The sequence below is a fragment of the Nomascus leucogenys genome, chromosome 14 (assembly GCF_006542625.1).
Source record: "Nomascus leucogenys isolate Asia chromosome 14, Asia_NLE_v1, whole genome shotgun sequence".
Taxonomy (NCBI): Eukaryota; Metazoa; Chordata; class Mammalia; order Primates; family Hylobatidae; genus Nomascus; species Nomascus leucogenys.
In genome coordinates, this window is record NC_044394.1 from 57978539 (window position 1) to 58003584 (window position 25046).

At 36.8% G+C, this 25046-nt stretch overlaps 1 protein-coding gene across 1 annotated transcript in view; it reads left to right on the forward strand.

Moving 5' to 3' along the window:
* ALMS1 (ALMS1 centrosome and basal body associated protein) overlaps positions 1 to 25046 on the forward strand; it is a 215658-nt gene that overhangs the window by 162662 nt on the left and 27950 nt on the right. Inside the window, exons 15-16 of the mRNA XM_003268797.2 lie at positions 1467 to 1637; positions 14809 to 15971. Coding sequence (XP_003268845.2) covers positions 1467 to 1637; positions 14809 to 15971 — 1334 coding nt within the window. The remainder of the gene's footprint in view (positions 1 to 1466; positions 1638 to 14808; positions 15972 to 25046) is intronic.

Genomic DNA, 25046 nt, shown 5'->3' on the forward strand with positions numbered 1-25046 from the left:
AGGTATATTTAGCTATATTTTTATATACTTTGGCAGGTAAAATTAACATATTTGAAGTTGAGATATTTCTGGAGGGTTTTGGATACAGTAAACAAATTAATCTCATTTCCAGAAATTCATTTAATGGACTTTTTACCTCTGCTGATAAAATCTCTCAATTCTGTGACACACGGACCCTCTAATACCATTTTTGTACATAATCCTTTATTTAGGAATTCAGCTTGTTTACTTCCTACCTATCAGTTACTTTACTTCAGAGGGATTATGCTGATTTAAATAACCCTAATAGTGTATTTGTTAGGATTAGTTTTGACTCTGAGAGAGGAAAACAAAAGCAAAATAACATAGGCTTAAAGAAGACAGAAAACTCTTTCTCTTTTTTGTAAAACTCCAGAGATAAGCATCCAGAGTTGACTTGGTACTCCAGAGTATTGGAACAAAGCTGTTGGTCTCTTGTTACTCTAACATTTTTGGCCTTCATTCTTAAGCTGTAGCCATCAGCCCATATTGCAACCAGCAGGAAGAAAGGAAAGGAAAAAACACGTTCCTTCCTTTAAGGATACTTCTGAGAAGCTATATGTACCATTCCTTTTGCATTCTATTGGCCAGACTTAGACACATGGTCACATGTACCAGGGAAGCTGGGAAATTGAGTTGTTATTCTAATAACAATGTGCCCAGCTAAAGTTAGGGTTCTGTTTAGAGGAGAAGGAAAGTGGTTATTAGAGGACAGATAGTATTGATAGTTTCTGCCACAATTGTAAACTAAAACATTTTAGAACATAATTAGCTGCTTCTCTTCTTTAGGTATTGCTTGTTTAAAAAGGTTAGATTGTATTCTGGGCAACACTTCTGAATTTTACCCCATTTTATTATTACTAAGTGAATGTTCCAAAAACAGTTTTGATCATGTTAATCTCCTAATCAAAAACTTTAGTGTTTCATTGCCTGTAAGGATAAAATCTAAACTCTTTTAGCACTGTCTTCCAGAACTGTAGAGTCCACTCCCAAACAACTTTCTAACACTAGTTCTCACCTCTTTTCCTTATAAATTCTATAATCAAATGCTATATACTTGCTCTGTTTCTTAGATGCTAAGTTACTTTCCTGACACCATTCTTCTGTTATGTAGTCACCTTTTTTTTTCCATCTTAATGTGTATCCCATCTTAGCTCTCTTCTAATGCCAAAATCAGTTGTCTAGAGTTCTGTGGTACTCCCACCTGCAATTAGTTTTTCTTTCTTTGAATACCGGTACCTCTTTTTCTGACTGTTTCTTATGGCGTATCTGTTTATGTATGTGATTTTTTGCCCCAATTTTCAATTATTTTCTAAACGCATTTCTGAGTCATCTTTTTTCTTCAATATCACTAACAAAGCCTTTCACATAATACGTACTTGAGAGACATTTAAAAATATTTTACGTCAAGTTCCTGTCTGTATAGTGTGTTAATTTCCCTTTCATAGATTCCAGTGCTGCTGCTGCTGCAGAGCACTCAGCTCAAGTAGGAGACCCAGAAATTAAGAACTCGCCAGACACTAAAGCCATTACACAGAAAGAGGAGATCCATAGGAAGAGGACAGTTCCCGAGGAAGCCTGGCCAAGCAATAAAGAATCCCTACAGATCAATATTGAAGGTAATGGGATTGGGTTGTGTGTGAGTGTGTGTGTCTGTGTGTATGTGAGGGTCAGTGTTAGTGTGTTTCCGTTTCATTCTGATGAGAATATAGCCTCATGATTAAACAAAAATTCCTTTTCTTTTTTTAAAACTTTCTTGTGTAAAGTACTTTGATGCTACTATTAGGTTACTATATATATATAGATTTGTAAAGTAATTGTTACTTTTTGGAAAAGATATTAGCAACTTAGAAACAGGATTATAAATAAATACCTAAGGCTGATAGTTTTAGAAGTGAAGTATCTTGTCTCAGTCCCCAAACAGAGACAACCTTAAAGGCATTCCAGAAGACTATAGCAAAGATAGTGAGACCATCAATACAAACTTTTAAAAAATTACAATAAAATCACATTTATTTCTATTTGTCCATGGGCCTCTTTTTCTGACATAAAAGCATATAGAACACAAGACATTACTACCTAGCCATCAAGCTTTACCTCTTAGAGGAAGATGGAACAACCTACATAAGGAGAGAAAAGAGTCAAGGAGCTAATCTACCCATACTAGATTTTGGAAATAGTCCGGGTTCAACTGCTTACATCAAGAATATACAGAATAAGTGATTTTTTGACAATAGCCAAGACTACACAATGGGGAAAGGATAGTCTCTTCAACAAATGGTGTTGCGAAAACTAGATATCCATATTTAAAAGAATAAAGGTGGACCTTTTCTTTACACCACATACAAAAGTTAACTCAAAAAGGGTTAGTGACATACATGTAAGACCTTAAAACCATAAAACTCCCAGAAGAAAACATAAGGGGAAAGCTTCGGGACATTGAACTTGGCAGTGATTTCTCAGATGTAACACCAAAAACACAGACAACAAAACAAAAATAGACCAATGAAACTATATCAAACTTGAAAACTTCTGCATGTGAAAGTAAACAAGAGTGTGAATAGGCATTCTACAGAATGAGAGAAAATATTTGCAAATCATGGATCTGATAAGGGATTAGTATTCAGAATATATAAAGAACTTATGCAACTCAATAGCAAAAAAAAACCCAAGCAACTTATTTTTAAAAACACATAACTTATTTTAAAATGAGCAAAGGACTTGAATAGACAATAGAAGATATGCAAATGCCATTTCAAGCATATAAAAAGATGCCCAATCTCTCTAATCATAAGAGAGATGCAAATCAAAACCACAGTGAGATATCACTCACACCTGTTAGGATGACCACTATCGAAAGAACAAAATAGCAAATGTTCATGAGGATGCAAGGAAATTGAAACCCTTGTTCACCATTGGTGGGAATGTAAAATGGTGTAGCTATTATGTAAAATAGTATGGAGGTTCCTCAGAGTAATAAAAAAGAATTACTATATGATCCAGCAATCCCACTGCCACTGCTGGGCATATAACCTAAAGAATTCAAAACAGGACTTCAAAAAGATACCTGTATACTCATGTTTATTGCAGCATTATTTATAATCAAGAGGTGGAAGCAACCCACATGTCCATCAACAGATGAATGTATTAAGAAAATGGGAATTATTTGTCAATAAAGAAAATATGTTACATACATATTTGTATTGTGTACAATACAAATAGTGTATTGTGCAGCCTTAAGAAAGAAGGAAATCCTATCACATACTACAAGGTAGGTAAACCTCAAGAACATTATACTAAGCAAAATAAATCAGTCACAAAAAGATAAATACCATATGGTTTCTTGCAAATGTTGCGGGATTTAGGAGGATGAGAGAGACCTTGGGTTTAAACAGGAGAATCTTTTATTGAGTGCACTCAGGCCCAGCAGACTCACGTCCAAAGGCTGGGCCCGGAACAAAGACAGCACTTGACTTTTATACACACTTCACAAAAGGGGGTGGGCTAGCTTGAAACAAGCTAACAGTGGCATGAAAGCGGGGATACAGAAGCAGGACAAAGACAGTTAATCAAATTGTAACAGATTCTTAACTCAGGATTGCACATAACCGTTGCTGTGCAACCCAGATGTCCATTATCTAGGTTTGCCTAGGCACGGGCTTATCCCATAACCTTCACTATGGTGCCCAGGCAGCTGTAGTTCAGGCCTACTCAGGCTTCTCATGACCTTCATTGTACTTCTTAGATAAAACAGAACACTTAAAGTCACTAATTACAGAGGACAGGAATCTATAAACTCATTCCATAAAACAAAGGAAAATTTGTTTTTTCTACTCCCTATTTTGAGGGAGTGCTGGGAGAGTCTCCAGAGCACATTAGATAATATTATCAAGACTTTTCCTGGGTCTGGGCTGTGCCTGTTGCTGCCTCTGGGACAAGTCAGCCTAATTCAGGAAAACTGACTTCTCTTGCTTTTTAATTTTATTTTTATTTAATTTCCCACCTCAATATAAAATACCTAAAGTAGCTGAAATCATAGAAATAGAAAGTAGAATAGTGATTGCCAAGGCTTGTGAGAGGGTGGACAGAGAATCAGTATTTAGTAGGTATAGAGTTTCAGTGTTACAAGATGAAAGAGTTAGAGATTGTTGCACAACAATGTGAATATACATAACACTACCAAACTGTACACTTAAAAATGGCTAAGATGGTTAATTTAATGTCATACTTTTTGTCACACACAAAAATAATACATAAGATGAAGAAATATAACATTGCAGCTTTGCAGGGGTTAGTGTGGGAGACATAGCTTGCAAAAGAAAGATGGAAATATAATCTGTAAAAGCATACTCTAGAAGATAAGAAAATTTTTTCTAAATGTTTTACACTCTGAATAATTTTAGAAGACATGAAGTATATGAAATAAAAATTGATAGAATAATGAAATGGAAAGGGAAATTTAGGGGATAGGAGAACAAAATGAAATGAAAAAAAAAAAAAAAGTACCAGTTAGAAGAAAGAGATGAAAGCAATTAAAAAAAAATGATGGAATTTGAGGACTGACAGTGAAAATCCAACACAGTGATATCTGTTGTTGCCTCTAAAGAAGGTAATAGAAAAATAAAGATATAAGGAAAAATGGAACTTATAATTGTATGTATGTATGTGCGTATGTATTTTTAGACATGGAGTCTCATTCTGTTGCCCAGGCTGGAGTGCAGTGGTGTGATCACAGCTAACTGTAGCCTCAAAACTCCTGGGCTCAAGTGATCTTCCCACCTCAGCCTGTAGAGTAGCTGGGACTGTAGGCACATGCTACCACACCTGGCTTGAATCTGCAATTTAAAAGGGCGTACCAAGTCCTAGGAAAATTTTATATATAGTGTCCAATACTGAGATGTATGTTTGCGATAGTACTGAACTTTAAAGAAAAAGAATGAATCATGCAGGCCTCCATACAGAAAAAACAAGTAGAAAATGCTAAAAGACACGGGGACAGGTAGAGGACAGGGAGGTTAAAGGAGGTATAAATGAGCAAACTTCACCTTTAAAGTTGTAAAATCAAAAAATACATGTGTAAGTAAGTATAGTGTTGAAAATTATAGGCCAGATGCAGTGGCTCATGCCTGTAATTCTAGCACTTTGGGAGGCTGAGGTGGGTGGATCACCTGAGGTCAGGAGTTTGAGACCAGCCTGACCAACATGGAGGAACCCCATCTCTATTAAAAATACAAAATTAGCCGGGCATGGTGGTGCATGCCTGTAATCCCAGCTACTCAGAAGGCTGAGGCAGGAGAAGCGCTTGAACCCGGGAGGCAGAGGTTGCAGTGAGCCGAGATCATGCCATTGCACTCCAACCTGGGCAACAAGAGTGAAACTCCATCTCAAAAAAAAAAAAAAAAAAAGAAAATTATAAAATTTACCCCTAAAAGAGTTAAAATTAAACTATAAAACGTCCAAAATATTTAGAAAAACAGGTAAGCATGGAGGTAAAGGGAGGGAAAAAGAAAACAGTAAATTTGTAACAAAAACAAAAAATTGCCATAAAATGAAAGACAGCAAAGCATGCAAGTCTATATATGAGTAAACTAAATTCATCTATATTAAAGAAAAAACTTCTTGGATTATATTAAAAAACAAACCCAGTTCCATGCTATATAACAAACATATCAAAAGTGAAATTACTGAGAAAGGTGGAAAGCAAAAAGAAAACTTAGAGATGTATCAAAAAGAAATTTGGGGACATTAATATAGATGAGGTTAAATTCACCAAAAGTTTTGCAGGAATTGAAGAGGTATATTTTTATACTGATTTGCAATCCACAATGAGGATATTTTGCATAAATCTTTAAACATCAAATAACTTAGCATAAAAAATTCATAAAACGAAAACCAGGAGCTCAATCAATAAGAAAATTTATGTTGCCTTAAAAAAGAATGAAGGAGGGCGGGGTGCAGTGGCTCATGCCTGTAATCCCAACACTTTGGGAGGCTGAGGCGGGCGGATTAAGAGGTCAGGAGATCAAGACCATTCTGGCTAACATGTTGAAACCCTGTCTCTACTAAAAGTGCAAAAAAATTAGCCGGGCATGGTGGCGGGCGCCTGTAGTCCCAGCTACTCAGGAGGCTGAGGCAGGAGAATGGTGTGAACCTGGGGGGCGGAGCTTGCAGTGAGCCGAGATCATGCCACTGCACTCCAGCCTGGGTGACAGAGTGAGACTCCATCTCAAAAAAAAAAAAAATGAAGGTATGGAATTATATGAAAACAACTCTTAGGATAGATTGTGAGGCAAAAGGTGCTTAATGGGGGGATCAGACAGTGGAATTTGCTTGTAGGGAGAAAAAAAACAGACAACCCTAGGAAACCTTCAAAGAGAAATGGACAAATACAAAATAATACTGGGGAGCTTGAACACACATAATTAGCTTATGACAGATCGTGGAGATGAAAATTGTTTTTTTTAAGTGAAGTTTAAAAAACGCCTGGGAACAATACAAGTAATGAGGTTGATGTGGGGTGTGTGTGGCTGTGTGTGTGTGTGTGTGTGCGTGCATGCATAAGCCTATGTGGGTTAAACTTAAAAAAAAAAAAAAACCCTTTCCAAAAGACCATAGAACATTTTTTCATACAGCTTTATTCAGATATAATTTACCCATTTAAAATATGTAATTCAGGCCGGGCACAGTGGCTCATGTCTATAATCTCAGCACTTTGGGAAGCTGGGGTGGGTGGATCACTTGAGATCAGGAGTTCAAGACCAGCATGGTCAACATGGCGAAACTCCGTCTCTACTGAAAATACAAAATATAGCCAGGCATGGCGGTGCATGCCGATAATCCCAGCTATTCAGGAGGCTGAGGCAGGAAAATCACTTGAACCCGGGAGGCAGAAGCGGCAGTGAGCCAAGATCGCACCACTGCACTTCAGTCCGGATGACAGAGCAAGACTGAAGTGCAGACAGAGCACGCACACACACACACACACACACACACACACAATCAAATATGTAATTCAATGATTTTTACTGTATTCACAGATAAGTGCAATCAACCATCACCATAATCAATTTTAGAATGTTTTCTTTACTTCAAAAAAGAAACCCTGAGACTTAAGCAAATACTGATCCACTTTTTGTCTCAGTAGATTTCCCTATTCTGGACTTTCATACAAATGGGACCATTAAGTTGGGGATATAACATGAAACTTAGGGCCCGCCCGTAATGAAAAATGTTAAAGGAAATTCCCATGTAAAGTAGGCCTCCAGTGGGCTACACTCTTACGGTAAGAATAAAAGATAAACACGTCCTTGTAGAAGGGGACGGTAAGAAAACTGCCTGTTTTAACCTTGATAATGAGTTTGGGGAGAGAAGACAAAATTTATCCTCAGAATTTATAACCACAAACTAGTGTTCACACAGGTTTACAGTCATTAATTTTGTACTGGTATAATTTATTAGTGCAGTAAACTACATGTGTGTTCTAAAAAACCTCAAGCCCAGAATTTATTTAACAATGGCAGTAGGTTGGTATTGCAAACTCACATGCCTTTCGGATGCAAATGCACATCTCTCTGAAGAAACTTCAACCCAGACCTCAAAATGTTCCCTAAAATACCAAGCTCATAGTCAGGGCACTATTAGTAGAAACACTATCAACAACAAGAAACAGAAATGAGACCCACAATGACAAATTTCCAGGATTCCTTGGCAAAATGCCTGATTCTCAGACTGGGACAGGAAACATATTAGATGAGCCTGAACCCTTTTGTGGTGCCAGAAAGTAAAGAAAAACAAAAAAATGCACCGGGATGGGGAATATGTCAATGGAACACAGGAACCAAGTAAAAAACTTCCCAGTGGCTAAAGCTGGGACAATTTCTGTAGTATAGCAATAGTATTGGATCATAACCAAAGTATAAAATAAATACCTATGAGTCCATGCTGATATAAGTAAATGATTTAATAAATAAATGGGGGGGGGGGGGAATGACAAGTCTCCTGTGCAGAATTCTAAATAATGTATGTAGACATTCCACCCTCAAGGAGGTGGAACATAACTCCCCACTCTTAACTAATGGGTTGCACATAGTAACTTCCTTCCAAAGAGTGTATTTTTATAGGAAGGGGGAAAAAGAATAACTGTATAGTGAAGAATTCTGGCAAACATTGACTCAGCCAGGTCATCAAGATCATCATCAACAGTGGTAAGTCATGTTGATAGTATGTACCCTTAATATGTAATGAGAAATATATTTTAACTTTGAAATCTTCTTCCCAAAAACCCATAACCCCAGTCTAATGAGAAAAACATGAGACAAACTCAAATGAAGGACATTTATACTTGACCAGTACTTCTCAAAACTGTCAGAGTCGTGAAAAACAAGGGATGCCTAAGAAATTCTCACAGACCTAAGAGAAGCCTAAGGAGACATGATAATTAAATGTAATGTGGTATCTTGGATAGAATTTTGGAACAGAAAAAGAACAGTATGTACAAAACAAGGCAACACAAAGTATGGACTTTGGTTAATAATAATGTAACTTTATTGATTGATTCATTGTAATATATTGTATTAATGTAAGGTGTTAATGGGGAAACTGGGTATGGGATATAGGGAATCATCTGTACTGTTGTCACAGTTTTTCTGTAAATCCAAATTATTCTAAAATTAAAAGTTTATTTTAAAAAATTAATGCATTCTGACATTAAAACAGGTGGATAGATAGATGATAAATAAGAAATTTCATCTTTTTAAAGGAAACACTTTACAGCTTCTCTTTGGCATAACCAATTTGCTGGCATTACTGCTCTTGCACTTTGGGGCTATTACTAACTACAGTTAGGGTTACTTGAACACAGGCAGTGCAGTATCATGACAGTCACCCTGATAACCCAGACAGCTATGAAGTGCCTAAGGGGCAGGTACTGTAAACGTATGGACATGCTGGATAAAGGGAGGATTCACATCCTAGGGTTGGATGGAGCAGGATGACAAGAGATTTCATCATACTACTCACAACGACGTGCAATTTAAAACTTATGAATTGTTTCTGGAATTTCCCATTAAATATTTTTGGACCATGGTTGACTACGGGTAAATGAAACCTTAGAAAGCAAAACCACAGATAAGGGGGACTACTGTATTCACACCTAATGTGTGGGGTTTCCCCTCACATTAAGCAGTTCTGACACTAACAACCTGTACTTAGCACAGTCCCCACAGGTTATGGGTTCAGTCCCACAAGACTGCCCACCACTTCAGATGCCAATTGCATGGCTTGGCCTCCTATACTTCTGACCAACTAGCTCCAAATTGGGGTGGTGGGGAGAATCCCATGACCCCCTCCTCAGATTTGGTAATTTGCTCGAATGGCTCAGAAAACTTAGGGAACATTTTCTTACATTTCCTGATTTTTTTATAAAGGGTATTTCAAAGGATATGCATGAACAACCAAATGAAGAGATACATGGGCAAGGTATAGGGAAGGTGCACAGAGCTTCCACATCCTCTCTGGGCCTGCCATCCTCCTAGCTTCTCCTGTGTTCACCAAATGTGAAGCTCTTCAAACTCTGTCTGTTAGGGTTTTTATGGAGGTGCCATTACGTAGGCAATATTGATTAAATCATTGGCCATTGGTGATTGGCTCAACCTGCAGTCCCTGTCCCCTCCCCAGAGATGGGGGGTTGGGGCTGGAAGTTCCAGCCCTCTAAACATATGGTTGTTCCCTTGGTAAATAGGCCCCCCATCCTAAGGGGCTTTCCAAAATTCACCTCATTAACGTAAACTCAAGTGTGATCAAAAGTGACTTGTTTTGAATAACAGAACCTCCTTGAACCTTTATCACTCATTCCTGAACTGTTTCAAGAGCCAGGTACAAAAACCAAATGTCATAATAAAAGATGCCCTATTGCTGTTACCACGTTTTCCTAAATGGAAATTACAAGAGTTTTAGTAGTTCCGGCGAGGAGCTAGGGATAAGGCAAAAATATGTATTTATTATATCACAGTATTACAATTTACAGCGTATTTAAATGAATTATACAGTGATAATAGTAAAAGGATGCTACTGGGACAAGAGACTGATACATCAGTGAAAATACTTAAATACGGTGGGCACTTACTCTATGATAAAGGTGCCATTTCAGATCCATTTGTAAAAAGATGGATTATTCAACAAATAATGCCAAGATGCTTTGCTAGCCATTTGGAGTATTGTGAGAATTTTAAGTCGTAGCCCTACTTTACTCCTGTCACCAAAATGCAAGTATAAAAGATCCAAGTATAAAAAAGAGAGATCATAAAAGTTCTGGTTATCTGACTTTTCTAATAAATTTGAGCAGAAGAAGGCTTTCAAGGTCTGACAAAATCTTGGAGTCATAAAGCCAAAGATTTGATAAATGTGTATATTAAAATTAAAGTGTCTTCATGGTAGAAAATATCAATGCAAAATCAATTTATAAATGAAAAATGGGAAAACAATTTTAAAAAATTGAGAAACTGAGAAAAGGGGCTAATTTTCTTACTATGCAAAGAGGTTTTTACAAATCAATGACAGCCTAAAAGGAAAACAAAGGACCTGAACAAAAAGTTTATAGTAAAAGAAATGCAAATGGCCATTAAAGATATGAAAAAATACTTAACTGTCTTAATAAAGAATGTACTAAACCACAAATTTTGTTTTACCTGTCACAATAGCACAGATGAAAAGATTTGATTATCCTTAGTATTTTTGAGTACATGGGGAAACATTCATGTACTCTTATAAGACTATCATTAGAAGTGCAAATTTGTTGCAACATTTTTGAAAGTGTGGAACAATTGGATGATATCTAACTAATGTTGAAATAAATATTCCCTTTTCACCCAGACTTCCATTTAAGGGAATTACAGATACACAGATAAAGTTGTACCCAGAAAAATAAAATAAAGTTACACATAAACACACAGACAAATATTCACTGCAGCATGCTTTGGAAGAATAAACTATTGGAAACAACCTAAATATTTGGTTAAATTTTGGTAAAGTAAATCAGTTTAATATAAAATGTTTGTAGATACACAAAATCTTGCTTTGAACAAGTAGTTTTACTCTACTTGGCAGGAATTTTTCTATAAGAAAACTTGTTTAATATTGGTTATCACCAGAAAGTGGAACTAGGAGGTTCAGAGATAACCAGGAGAACTTTACTTTTCATATTAAATTTGTCTGCATTATTTGAATATTTTGCATGTTCAATTTTTAAAAGTCTGCAGTTCTAGGTATGAAAGATATTTAAAAATAAATGAAAAGCAGTAAATGATATTTTCAGTGTACTTTTATATATTCGGGGAGAATTTTGCAAATGTTATGCATAAAATTAATTCCATTATCAGAAGTAAGTAACTACTTCAACTTATCTGACCTTTACTCTTAACAAAGTGTCATGAGATGATGGTGATTATCAAATCCTGTTGTTCTATAAAGCCCTTTATACTTAAGGAATTCAGCTTGCTGCTGCTTCTGCTTCTTTTTTTTTTTGAGATGAAGTCTCGCTCTGTCGTCCAGGCTGGAGTGCAGTGGCACGATCTTGACTCACTGCAACCTCCACCTTCTGGGTTCAAGCAGTTCTCCTTCCTCAGCCACCACAGTAGCTGGGATTTCACGTGTGCACCACCACACCTGGCTAATTTTTGTATTTTTAGTAGAGATGGGGTTTCACCATGTTGGCCAGGCTGGTCTTGAACTCCTGACCTCAAGTAAGCTATCCCCATTGGCCTTCCAAAGTGCTGGGATTACAGGCATGAGTCACCGTGCCCAGCCTTCAGCTTACTTATTTTCTACTATTCTCTCTGTATTTTACTTCAGTCCCAGTCTGGGAGGACTATGTTCATTGAGAATACTGATATTAGGGAATAAACATTTTAGAGCAATGTTATCTATTTCCTTATTGTTTCACTTACTGCTTTAATGAATTCTAGATAGCCCTTCAGATTTTTGCTTTATTTATCCTGTTGCCAAGGTATCCTTCCTGAAATACAGCCATAATTATGTTACTCCCCTGTTCAAAATGGTATACTGGCTCTTCATTTCTTTCAAGAATAAAATTTAAAGTCCTTGGCCTAGTGTTCCAGGCCCTGTAGAATTTGGCCCCAAATAACCTTTGCTACCTTACTTTCCTCTGCTTTATAAATGAAATAAGCCATACATACTGAATATTTGCACTCTCTCTTATTGCCTCAGTGCTTTCCTACTTTTATGCTTTTGCTCATGCTATTTGATGAAGCAGGGGAAAGGCCAGCATGATTGAAGTATAGTTATCAGGAAGAGTGGTACAAAATGAGGAAGAAAAGTTATGTATACTTGTACTTCTTGTTAAGGAGTTTGGGCTTTGTTCTCAGTGTAAGAGAAGGTCATTGAAAATTGCTAAATAGAAAATGACAAGTCCAGCTTATATTTTTAAAAGACTACTTTGACCACTATTTGACAAATAGATTGGAAAAGTACAAGAAGGGACAGGAGACCTATTAGAGACTTGCAGTATTGTGACAGGAAATAGAAATAGATGTGTGATTGTTATGGTGAAGGATTAATGACAGGAACAGGAAGAGGAGGGAGTTGGAACTATCAAGAATAACTCCCAGATTTTGGCTTGGGCAGTAGGATGATGTGCCATTTACAGAGATGTGGAAGACTAGGGGAGGTACAGTTGTCAAGGAGGCTAGAATAGAGCTCAGTTAGATGGCTGTGACATCCAAGTAGATATATCATGTATATAGTTGGAACTCAAGAAAAATCATAGCTTGAAATGTAAATTTGAAATAAGTAATAGCATGAAAATGGTACTAAAAGCCACAGGGAGAGATGAGATTACCTAGAAAGAGAATATAGAATGAGAACATTTCCTGGAATTGGCCATACATTGAGGTCATTGATCATATTAGCAAGAGCAGTTTTAGTCCAGGAGTATGGCTATACTCTGCAGTAATTTGAAGAGGGAATTGGGGTAGGGAGAGAGGTAAAGGTGAGGAAAATAGGTTCCTCTTTAGAAGCTTGGCTATGAAGAAGAGCAGAGAAGTGGGCCAGTACCTGGAGGAAGATGTGAGGATTTTCTAAACATACATACTAAATGATGTTTTCAAGCCATTGGAAATGATCCAGTAGAGAGGGAGAACCTGAAAGATAGAAGAGAGAGATGATAGGGAAAGGAAGCAAGGTCTGGAAGGGAAGATGAGTTGGGCTCCAGAGCAGCAGTGGAGGAACTTGCCTTTAAAAGAATGGGAGAGGTGATGCTGTCTCTGTATCCAGAAAGGTTATGGGAGCAGGTGGATTGGCATAGGTGGCAGCTGCCTCAGGACATCCACCGAAAGTGATCCCTCAGCCCAGAATGTTCTTCTGCCTGTTTGTTTGTTTAGCTCTCATTTTTACTTCACATCTCATCCTCCTCAGAGAAGTCTTCTCTAGCTACCATTTCCCAGTTAAATTTCTCTTATATCAGCTTGTTTTTGTTCTTTGTAGCCCCTACTTTAGAATTATATATTTGTTTGTATTTGTTCAGTGCAGAAGCTGCAGTCTTAACCTGTAGAATCTAAATGAAATCTCCCAATTTTTAAATGTTTCTAGATAATTCTAAAATTGTATAGTCTACATACTTTAGGTATAAATGCAGGCCCTGTGTGTCCCACTCTACTCTGGGGAAGTCCGTAGGGACTCCTAGAGTATTTCATGAAAACTCTGCTTGCCAGTAATCTATAGTGTGGGTGAAAAGCATCCCATCATTGCATGTGTTTATCTTTGTTTCTACCCATGATGTAGAACTCTAAAACAGTGTTTTGATGTCATATCAGAGATTAAAATTAGGGTTTATGATTGTGTCTTAGCTCATTCCTGCTGCTGTAACAAAATTCTGCAGATCTAAGATCAAGGCACCAGCAGATTGGGTGTCTGGCGAGAGCCCAGTCTCTGCTTCCAAAATGATGTCTTGTTGCTTTGTCCTCATGTGGTGGAAGGCAGGGAAAGGCCAAACAGGAGCCTTTAGGCCAAAGGGCACTAATCCCATTCGTGAAGGTGGAGCCTCCATGACCTAATCACCTCCTACTTAATACTATTATATTGGGGATTATGTTTCAACATGGATTTTAGAGGGACACAAACATTCAAACCATAGAAAATTGTAAGATATTACATCTAAAAATGCCTTTTAAATATAAAGCGATGGTTGTCAAAAAGTGAAGATAGAAAGTGGTAAATTTTATGTGTTTTTTACCACAATAAAAAAAATTTGGCACAAAAGTCAAGATCATCCACAGAAAAGGAATTTCAAAGGGCTCTAAAATATGTAAAAAGAGTTTTTAAAAAAAATTTGTCCATTTAATTACTGATTATGAGAATGAAGTGTCAGGTTTCTTAGTTGAATATGGGGTTACCAATATCTGTCAGGTTTAATAGCAGGATTAATTAAAAAAAAACAGATGCAGAGCATGTATCATAACACCCTACACGGAACAGGTGGTAAATACATATAGCAGTTGCTTTTATGATCTGGAGAACTGAAGTGCCTTCCCCAAGGTCACATAGCCGGTCAGCAGCAGAGCCCAGGCCAAAATTCATGTCTCTTAAACTTTTACTGTACCAGCGAGGCTACTAAGAACAAGGCATGAGTCTTTTGTGCAGGCAGTGAATTTTCTGATACATTATATAAACTATTATTTCCTTTAGTCTTTGTTCTATATCTAAAGAATTGTGAATAGTATTTCTAAACAGAATGCTAATTTTTTAAGTTCTTTCAAAATCTTTTTTTCTCCTTTTCAGAGTCCGAATGTCATTCAGAATTTGAAAATACTACCCATTCTGTCTTCAGGTCAGCAAAGTTTTACATTCATCATCCCGTACACCTACCAAGTGATCAAGATATTTGCCATGAATCTTTGGGAAAGACTGTTTTCATGAGACATTCTTGGAAAGATTTCTTTCAGCATCATCCAGACAAACATAGAAAAAACATTTGTCTTCCTCTTCCTTATCAAAACATGGACAAGACTAAGACAGATTATACCAGAATAAAGAGCCTCAGCATCAATGTGAATTTGGGAAACAAAGAAGTGATGGATACTACTAAAAGTCAAGCTAGAGATTATCCAAAATATAATGGACAAATTAATGATCCAAAAAGAGATCAGAAGGTCACCCCAGAGCAAACAACTCAGCACACTGTGAGTTTGAATGAACTGTGGAACAAGTATCGAGAGCGACAGAGGCAACAGAGACAGCCCGAGTTGAGTGACAGGAAAGAACTGTCCTTGGTGGACCGACTTGATCGTTTGGCTAAAATTCTTCAGAATCCAATCACACATTCTCTCCAGGTCTCAGAAAGTACACATGATGATAGCAGAGGGGAACGAAGTGTGAAAGAATGGAGTGGTAGACAACAGCAGAGAAATAAGCTTCAGAAAAAGAAGCGGTTTAAAAGCCTAGAGAAAAGCCATAAAAACACAGGAGAGCTTAAAAAAAGCAAGGTGCTTTCTCATCATCGAGCTGGGAGGTCTAATCAAATTAAAATTGAACAGATTAAATTTGATAAATATATTCTGAGTAAACAGCCAGGTTTTAATTATATAAGCAACACTTCTTCGGATTGTCGGCCCTCAGAGGAGAGTGAGCTGCTCACGGATACTACCACCAACATCCTTTCCAGCACCACTTCTATTGTCGAATCAGATACATTGACCCAAACAGATAGAGAGATGGCTCTGCACGAAAGGAGTAGCTCTGTTTCCACTATTGACACTGCCCGGTTGATTCAAGCTTTTGGCCATGAAAGAGTATGTTTGTCACCCAGACGAATTAAATTATATAGCAGCATCACCAACCAACAGAAGAGATACCTTGAGAAGCGGAGCAAACACAGCAAGAAAGTGTTGAATACAGGTCATCCCCTAGTGACTTCTGAGCACACCAGAAGGAGACACATCCAGGTACATGGCTACAAATTCCATCTGGCAATGTGACTGCCCTCTTCATGGACTTTTTAGTTAAGCTTTGCACACAGGTGAAAAAAGCAAGCCATTTGCCCTTTCCTCTCTATACCATTTCTTACCAACTGGAAAAGAGTGAGAAAGTGTAGTACAGTGCTGTTGTGAGTTGTCATTATTTTCATCAACATTCATTTACGAATTACCTTTTGAATGAAGGGCTTTGCTGCTAGATCCTTCAGAATCTGCAAAGTTTACCCCCGAAATGGGGGAGCTTTGAGGTTAGAATGATCTCTATCCTGAACAATATTGCCGGGTTTATGTTTATTTGTTTTTTTTTTTTAATTCATTCCTCTCTGTCTTTAAAGAAATATATTTGAGGTTCTTTTAAACACACACACACAGACAAACACATAAATAATACAGGTTTGTTGTTTTTTTTTTTTCGTAATCGAAGAATGGAGTTGATTTGAAAAATTGAAGCGGGGGTGAGCTACAATATAATTTTTTAAAAATGAGTAAATAAGGAATTGTGAATAATGGAAAGAAACAAGTCAAAGCCAGAAGGAAGATAAATAAGCCTTGTGGATGTGGTTGCTAGAAAAGAGCTACAAATTTGGCTTTATGTTTTCTAGCACTTAGTGTTGCTAGAATTTTGTGATCAATTACAGTCATTTTTTAATATAAAAAGAACAAAATTTTTAGAAACATTACAGATATTTCTGATACAGAGACCTAAGATAAATTTCTCTCATCTGTCTTCTTAAAGAAGGCACCACAGTGCAACAAAGGGTATCCTCCTATAAGGCCATTATCACATTCCTTAGTTTAGGGTGTTAATAAGGGAGATCTCAAGGGTTCAATAAATGTAAGCCATTGCTTTAACCCAAGAGGAAAATTTCAAGTATCACTAGACATGCTCTCCAAAGAAGGATGCTTGCAAAATGGTTCAGTGGAGTATGGAACGAAAAATATTTGAATTTATATTCATTTTTCCCAACTTTTTAAAATTTATATTTTTGTGTATATTTTATGAGTACAGTAGTGACATAACATATAAATAAATATCTATTTTGACAATTTGTGCTAAAAAAATTTTTTCTCAGTGGGATTACATGATCAAAAGAAATTGGAGACCACTGGTCTAGAGAAAGGGAGGCATGAGATGTTCAGACAATTTATTATAAATATTATTTCTCATCATTGAGCTTTTAGCAGTGTTTACATATATAAATAACAGAGTATGCTTTTTTCTAAAGTAAGTGAAGAATTGGGAATAATACAGAGTAAGGCTTTTGTTCCATAGGGGAGATAGATAAATGGATCCAGGAGAGGGTTTGTGTGTGTGTAGTGAAATACACATGACATAAAGTTTACAGTTTTGATCATTTTCAAGTATACAATTCTGTGGCATTGAATATATTCAGTGTTTTACAACCATCACCACTATCTATTTCCAGAAATTTTTTATTAACCCAGTGGAAACCTTGTACCCATTAAGCGGTGACTCTCTGTTCCCTCTTCTCACCAGCCCCTGGCAACCAGTAATCTATTTTCTGTCTCTGAGGATTTTCCTATTCGGTTGTTTCATATAAATGGAATCATTTAATATATGACCTTGGCATCAGACTTCTCTCTCTTAGACATAGTGTTTTGAATATTCATCCATGACATAACATGTATCAATACTTCATTGCTTTTTATAGCTGAGTATTATTCCATTGCATGTATATACCACATTTTGTTTATCCATTCATTTATTGATTTGGGTTGTTTCCACTTTTTGGTTATTGTGAATAGAATATAGAATGTATATAGAACATTTGTGTACACCTGTCTGCAATTCTTTTGGGTATATATCTAGGAATGGAAATACTGGGCCATATGGTAATTCTGTGGATTAGCTTATTGAGGAACTGCCAGACTATTCCATAGTACCTGCACCATTTTGCATTCCCATCAGCAGTGTATAAGGGATCCTCCAACCCTCCTCCTTTTATCCACAGCGACTGCTTTAGTTTATATTCGCACCAGCAGTTCACAAGGGTTTCAATTTTATTGCATCCTTGCCAACTCTTATTTTCTATTTTTTAATATATAAACTAGCCATCCTATTGGGTGTGAGTATCATTGTGGTTTTGATTTGCATTTCCCTAATGATTATTCATGTTGCACATCTTTTTATATGCTTATTTAACCATTTGTATATCTTCTTTTGAAAAATGTCTTTTCAAGTCATTTGGCCATTTTAAATCTGGCTGTTTGATTTTTTGGTTTTTGAGTTGTCGGGATTTTCTATATATTTTGGATATTGATCTCTTACTAGATACATGATCTGAAAATATTTTCTCCCATTTTGTAGGTTGCCTCTTTCACAATCACTCTGCTGACGGTGTCTTCTGACATACAGAAGTTTTAAATTTTGATGTAGTCCAATTTAGCTATTTTTTTTTGTTTCTTGTGCGTTTGGTGTCATATCTTAGAAATATTTGCCAAATCCAGTGTCATGAAAGTTTTCTTCTTAAGAGTTTAATAATTTTAGCTTTTACTTTTAGGTCTTTGATCCGTTTTGAGTTAATTTTTGTGTATGGTGTAAGATAAGGGTCCACCTTCATTCTTCTGCATGTGAATATCCCGTTTTCTCAATGTCATTTGTTGAAAAGACTTTGTTTTTTCCCCATTGAATGTTCTTGGTACTCTTGCCAAAAATGGTTTAGCCATATATGTGAGGGTTTTTGTCTGGGCTCTCTATTCTATTATGTTAGTCTGTATATCTCTCTTTATGCCAATACTGCAGTGTTTTGATTTACTGTATATTTATAATGAGTTTTGAAAGCAGGTAGTGTGAAACCTGTAACTTAGTTCTTTTTTCAAAATTATTTTGGCTGTTCGGGGTCCCTTGAGATTTCATGAATTTTAGTAAATATTTCATTGTTTTTAATACTATCATATGTGCAATTTCTTAATTTCATTTTTGGATTATTCATTGCTAATGTAGAGGTATATAAATAATTTTTACATACTAATTTTGTATCTTGCAGCTTTGCTGAATTTATTAACTCCTTTTTTGTGTGGATTTTTAAGGATCTCTAGGATTTCATGTTGAGGAAGTTCCCTTCTTTTTCTATTTTGATGAGTGTTTTTGTCATCAAAGCATTTTGGTGTTTGCCAAATTCTTCAGCATCTATTGAGATTACTAGTTTTTTCTTTTTCTTTTTCTTTTTTTTTTTTAGACGGAGTTTCGCTCTTGTTGCCCAGGGTGGAGTGCAATGGCGTAATCTCAGCTCACCTCAACCTCTGCCTCCTGGGTTCAACCAAGTCTCCTGCTTCAGCCTCCCGAGTAGCTGGGATTACAGGTGCCTGACACCATGCCGAGCTATTTTTTTGGATTTTTAGTAGAGACAGGGTTTCACCATGTTGGCCAGGCTGGTCTCGAACCCTTGACCTCAGGTGACCCACCCTGCCTCGGTCTCCCAAAGTGCTGGGATTACAGGCGTGAGCCATCGTGCCTGGCCTGTTTTTTTCTTTTATTCTGTTAATATGGTGTATATTTATTGATAATCATATTTTGAACCAACTTTAACATTCCTGAGATAAATACCACTTGATCATAAAATTCTATTCATATGCTGCTGGATTCAGTTTATTAGAATTTGAAGAGGACTTTTTACATCTATATTCACAAGGAATATTGGTCTATAGTTTTTTTGTGATGTCTTTACTGCCTTTATATCAGGGTACTACTGGCATTATAGAATGAGAAAGTTTTCCCACCCCTAGTTTTTGATAATGAGTTTAAGAAGGATTAATGTTAATGATTGATGTTAATTCTTTAAATGTTTGGTAGAATTCACCAGTAAAGCCATCTGGTCCTGTGTTTTTCTTTGGGGAAATTTTTTTTTCATTACTGATTCAATGTCTTTTAAGTCTATTTAGATTTTGTTTCTTCTTGAGTCAGTTTCTGTAGTTTGTGTTTCTAGAAATTTGTTTATCTTTTTTTTTTTTAAATCTGTTTCATTTATCTCCATTGAATCTACGTTATTACTTCTGCTTGCTTTGGATTTAGTTTTTTTTCTTCTTCTCATTTCTTATGATTCAAATTTAGGTTATTCATTTGGGATTATTCTTTAATGTAGGCATTTGTAGCTATAAATGTCTCTTTGAGCCTTGCTTTTGTAGATAAGTTCTGCCTTCATTGCTTGCCGTAAATTTTGGTATGTTTTGTCTTCTTTTTCATTGAAAGTGTTTGCTGATTTCTTCTTTGACCATTGGGTGTTTAGGACAGTGTTGTTTAATTTCTACCTGTGAATTCCCCACCTTTCTTTGTTATTGATTTCTGGTTTTACTTCACTGTGATCAGAGAATATATTTTGTATTATTTCAATCCTTCATTTATGACCTTGCATATGATCTGTCCTTGAGAATTTCACATGCATTTAAGAAGAATGTGTATTCTGTTGCTGTTTGGAGTGTTCTCTATTGTGTTAGGTCTAGCTGGTTTATAATGTGGTTCAGGTCCTCAATTTCCTTATCAGTCTTTTGTCCAGTTTTTCTATGGCTATCAGAAGTGGATTATTGAAGTCTCCAGCTATAACTGTGGAACTATCTATTTCTCCATTGAAATCTGTCAGTTTTTTGCTTCATATATTTTAGGGCTCTGTTGTCAGATGTGTGTATGTTCATAATTGTTATATCCTCTTCATGGATTGATCCTTTTATCAGTACAAAATCCTCTTTTTGTCTCTTGTAACAATTTTTAATGTAAAGTCTGTTCTGTCTGATATTAGGGTAACTACCCCAGCTCTGTTTTGGATAACTATTTGCATGGAATACCTTTTTTATCCTTTTAATTTCTAACTCTGTGTGTCTTTGGATGTAAAGCAAGTCTCTTTTAGACATAACATAGATGGTCATTTTTTATAATCGATTCTGCCCTCTCTGCCTTTTAATTGGTGAGTATAATCCATTTACATTTAATTTCATAAGAAAGGACTTACTTTCCCCGTGTTGTTTGTTTTCTTTATGTCATATCTTTTTTGTTTTTCATTTCTACTGCCTTCTTTGTATCTAATTGGTTTTTTGTAGTGTACCAGTTTTATTCCCTTTTCATTTCTTTTTTTTTTTAAACATTTCGTAGTTATTTTCTTACAGGTTACATTGAGGATTACAATTAATATCTTAAACATATAACAACCCGATATGAAATAAAACCAACTTAGCTTCAATAATATACAAACACTGTTGTTAATACATCTCTGTTCTTCCCCTTAACTTTAATGATACACAAAAACTGTGGGTAGACATCTCCATCCCTTCCTCTTTAATTGTTATAGTCACAGATTACATCTTCATTTTGTCCCCACTAAAATAGATTTATAATTATTTTATGCATTCGTTTTTTAAATCAGATAAGGAAAAAGGGAAGAGTTACAAACCAGAAGTATAATAGGGACTTTATTTTTACCTGTGTAATTGTCTTACCCTTATTTCTTATGCCTTATTTCTATGTATATGCTTTAAGCCTTATTTCTGTGTATAACTTCAAGGTATTGTCAAGTGTCCTTTCATTTCACCTTGGAGTACTCTCTTTATCATTCCTTATAGGGAAGGTCTACTTGTAAAAAATTTACTTTTGTTTAGCTGGGAATGTCTTTAATTTGTCCTTTATTCTTTTTTTTTTTTTTTTTTTGAGACAGAGTTGGCCTGGGCTGTAGTGCAATGGCACAATCTAAGCTCACTGCAACCTCCACCTCCCGGGTTCCAGCAGTTCTCCTGCCTCGACCTCCCAAGTAGCTGAGATTACAGGTGCCTGCCACCACGCCTGGGTAATTTTTGTATTTTTAGTAGAGACGGGGTTTCACCATGTTGGCCAGGCTGGTCTTGAACTCACGACCTCAGGTGATCCACCTGCCTTGACCTCCCAAAGTGCTGGGATTACAGGCATGAGCCACTGTACCTGGCCTTATTTTTTTTTTTTCTTTTTAAGACAGAGTCTCACTCTGTCACCCAGGCTGGAGTACAGTGGCGCGATCTTGGCTCACTGCAACCTCCACCTCCCGGGTTCAAGTGATTCTTCTGCCTCAGCCTCCTGAGTAGCTGGGATTACAGGCGCACACCACCACACCCAGCTAATTTTTGTATTTTAGTAGAGACGTGGTTTCACCGTGTTGGCCAGGCTGGTCTTGAACTCCTGACCTTAGGTGAGCCACCCACCTCGGCCTCCCAAAGTCTCCTTTATTCTTAAAGTTTTGCCGGAGATAGATTTCTTGTCTTACACTTTTTATCTTTCATCATTTCAAATATGTCATTTCACTGCCTATTGTCTTCCATGGTTTCTGGTGAGAAATTAGCAATTAATCTTACTGAGGATCCCTTCTGTGCTTGCCCTTGCTCTTACTGCTTTCAAGATTCTCTGTCTTTGGCTTTGACATTTTCATTATAACATGTCTCAGTGTGGCTCTCTTTCAGTTTTTCCTACTAAGAGTTCATTGAGCTACTTAGATGTTTAGATTCATGTTTTCCCCTTATCAAGTTGGAGGAGTTTCCAACCATTATTTCTCCAAATATTCCTTCTGCCCCTTTCTTTCTCTCTTCTTTTGGGATTCCTAATATGCATCTGTTGGTAAGTTTGATGGTGTCCTACAAGTCTCTTAAGCTCTGTTCATTTTTCTTCATTCTGTTTTCTTTCATTTTCTATTTTTTTAGAGTAGGGTTTCACACTATCTCTGAGACTGGAGTACAGTGATGTAATCATGGCTCACTGCACCCTCGAACTCTGGGCTCAAGAAATCTTTCTGCCTCAGCTTCCTGAGTAGCTGGGACTACAAGGCATGCACCATCACACTCATCTCATTCTGTTTTCTTTCTGTCCCTCAGAGTACGTAATTTCATTTCACCTATCTTCACCTATCTTCAAGTTCACTGATCTTTCATCTGTGTGATCAAATCTGGTATTGAACTGCTCCAGTGAATTTTTCATTTTAGCTCTTGTACTTTTCAGCTTCATATTTTCTATTTGATTCCTCTTTGTCTTCATTGATACTCTCTTTGTTGAGACATTGTTCTCCTCATTTCCTTTAGTTCTTTATCCATGGTTTCCTTTAGCCCTTTGAGCACATTTAAAACAGTTGATTTAAAGCTTTTGCCTAGTAAGTCTACTGTGTGTTCTTCCTAAGGGAGAATTTCTATTTATTTCTCTCCTCTAACCCATGAATGGGCCATACTTTCTTGTTTCTTTTCATGCCTCATAATGTTTTGTTAAAATTTTGACATTTTGAATATTATGATGTGATAACTCTGGACATCAGATTTTCCTCCCCTTCTTTAGGGTTTGTAGTTACTGCTTGTTGTAAGTTAAAGTTGTTGGTTTATTTAGTGACTTTTCTAAATTATGTTTGTAACGACTGTACTGTTTGTTGGTGTGTGATATTTCTGTTCCTTTAGCTCAGTAGCTAGCCGCTTGTTTGATAGAGATTTTCTTAATGCCTGGGGCCAAAAAAAGCAAAAGAAAAAAGAAAATTCCCCAAGTCTGCAGATTTTCTGCATTCGGACACTCCTTCAATGCTTAGCCAGGCCATTCACAACTCTGCCTTAGCCTTGCTTCCTACTTGTACTGAGCCTAAAGATCAACCAGTGATGAAAGCATCTGGTCTTCTCAGGTCTTTTCTGAACATGCATCTTGCTCTGTGCATGCACTTTCTAGTTTCCCTGGTATACATGGGAAATTTTCCAAGCCCTTATGCCCCAAAGATTCTCAGTTTTTCTTTCCTGCTTTTAGTATGTCTGTTGTTTCCCTCGAACTGTTAAGTTTTGCTCCAGGCAGTAGTGCCTTGTTCATTTGGTTTTCAATATTTTCAAGGAACATTCTTCCTCTATAAAACTACTTTTTCACTCTAAGAGAGTTATGTTAGGTGAAACTAAGGCAGGTCCCTTGTGTCAGTCCACGGTTAATACTCAGACATGTCAAAACAAACACAATTCCTTGGGAACAAGGTACTACTCCGTGCTCTCTTTGGGAGCAGATACCTACATCAGGACCAAGGGCTGCCATCTTTAAGACCACCATGCTAGGTAAGGGGATAGCAGAAGGCTAAGTTAAAATGCTACAAAGTTCTTCTACCTTGTGCTGATGGCCTTTCTCCTGGTTTAGCAAACACTTGGTTACTATAAACCTTTGACTATCTTCCAAAGTTCAGATAAGGTTGGTTTTGACAGTTTTCCATATTTTTTGGTATGTTTCTAGAGAAGGCACTGTCTCCCTTGGAGGTCTCTACTCCACCATTTTTGCTTGTCGTTCCCAGGTGGAGTTGTGCGTCCCTCTGACCATCAAAATAACTAGAGTGACATCAATATAAGGGTACGTGATGGGCATTCTTTTTTTTTTTTTTTTTTTTTTTTTTTGAGACAAGTCTCTATTGCCCAGCCTGGAGTGTGGTGGCACAATCTCAGCTCACTGCAACCTCTGCCTCCTGGGTTCAAGTGATTCTTCTGCCTCAGCCTACCGAGTAGCTGGGACTACAGGTGTGGACCACCATGCTTGGCTAATTTTTTGTATTTTATAGAGACAGGGTTTCACCATGTTGGTCAGGATGGTCTTGATCTCCTGACCTCGTGATCTGTCCGCCTTGGCCTCCCAAAATGCTGGGATTACAGGTGTAAGCCACTGTGCCCAGCCTGTGTTACATTTGTAATATATTTGCCTTTGATTTTACTTCATCCAGTACAGTTTTTTTAAAATTTGCGTTTGCACTTTGCTCTTTGCCCATCCTTTTAGCCTTTTTGAGTCACTTTACTCAGGTGTTAGTAACATCTGAATTTAACTTTTTTCCCACCCAATCTGAAGGTCTCTCTTTTGAAACAAATTTATTCCATTTAAGTTTATTGTTGTAAATATGTTTGGTTTAAATTTTATTATTTTGGCTTTTTTTCATTCTGATATATTTATTAAATAAAGGTTTGTTCAACTAAATTTCATTTCAAAGTAAGGAGGGGGGTGAATTTCTTGTGCGTGGTAAGAAACACATACCAAAAAATTCCCTACTTAACTGTTCTTGTGTGCAAGTTAATAATGTTAAATGT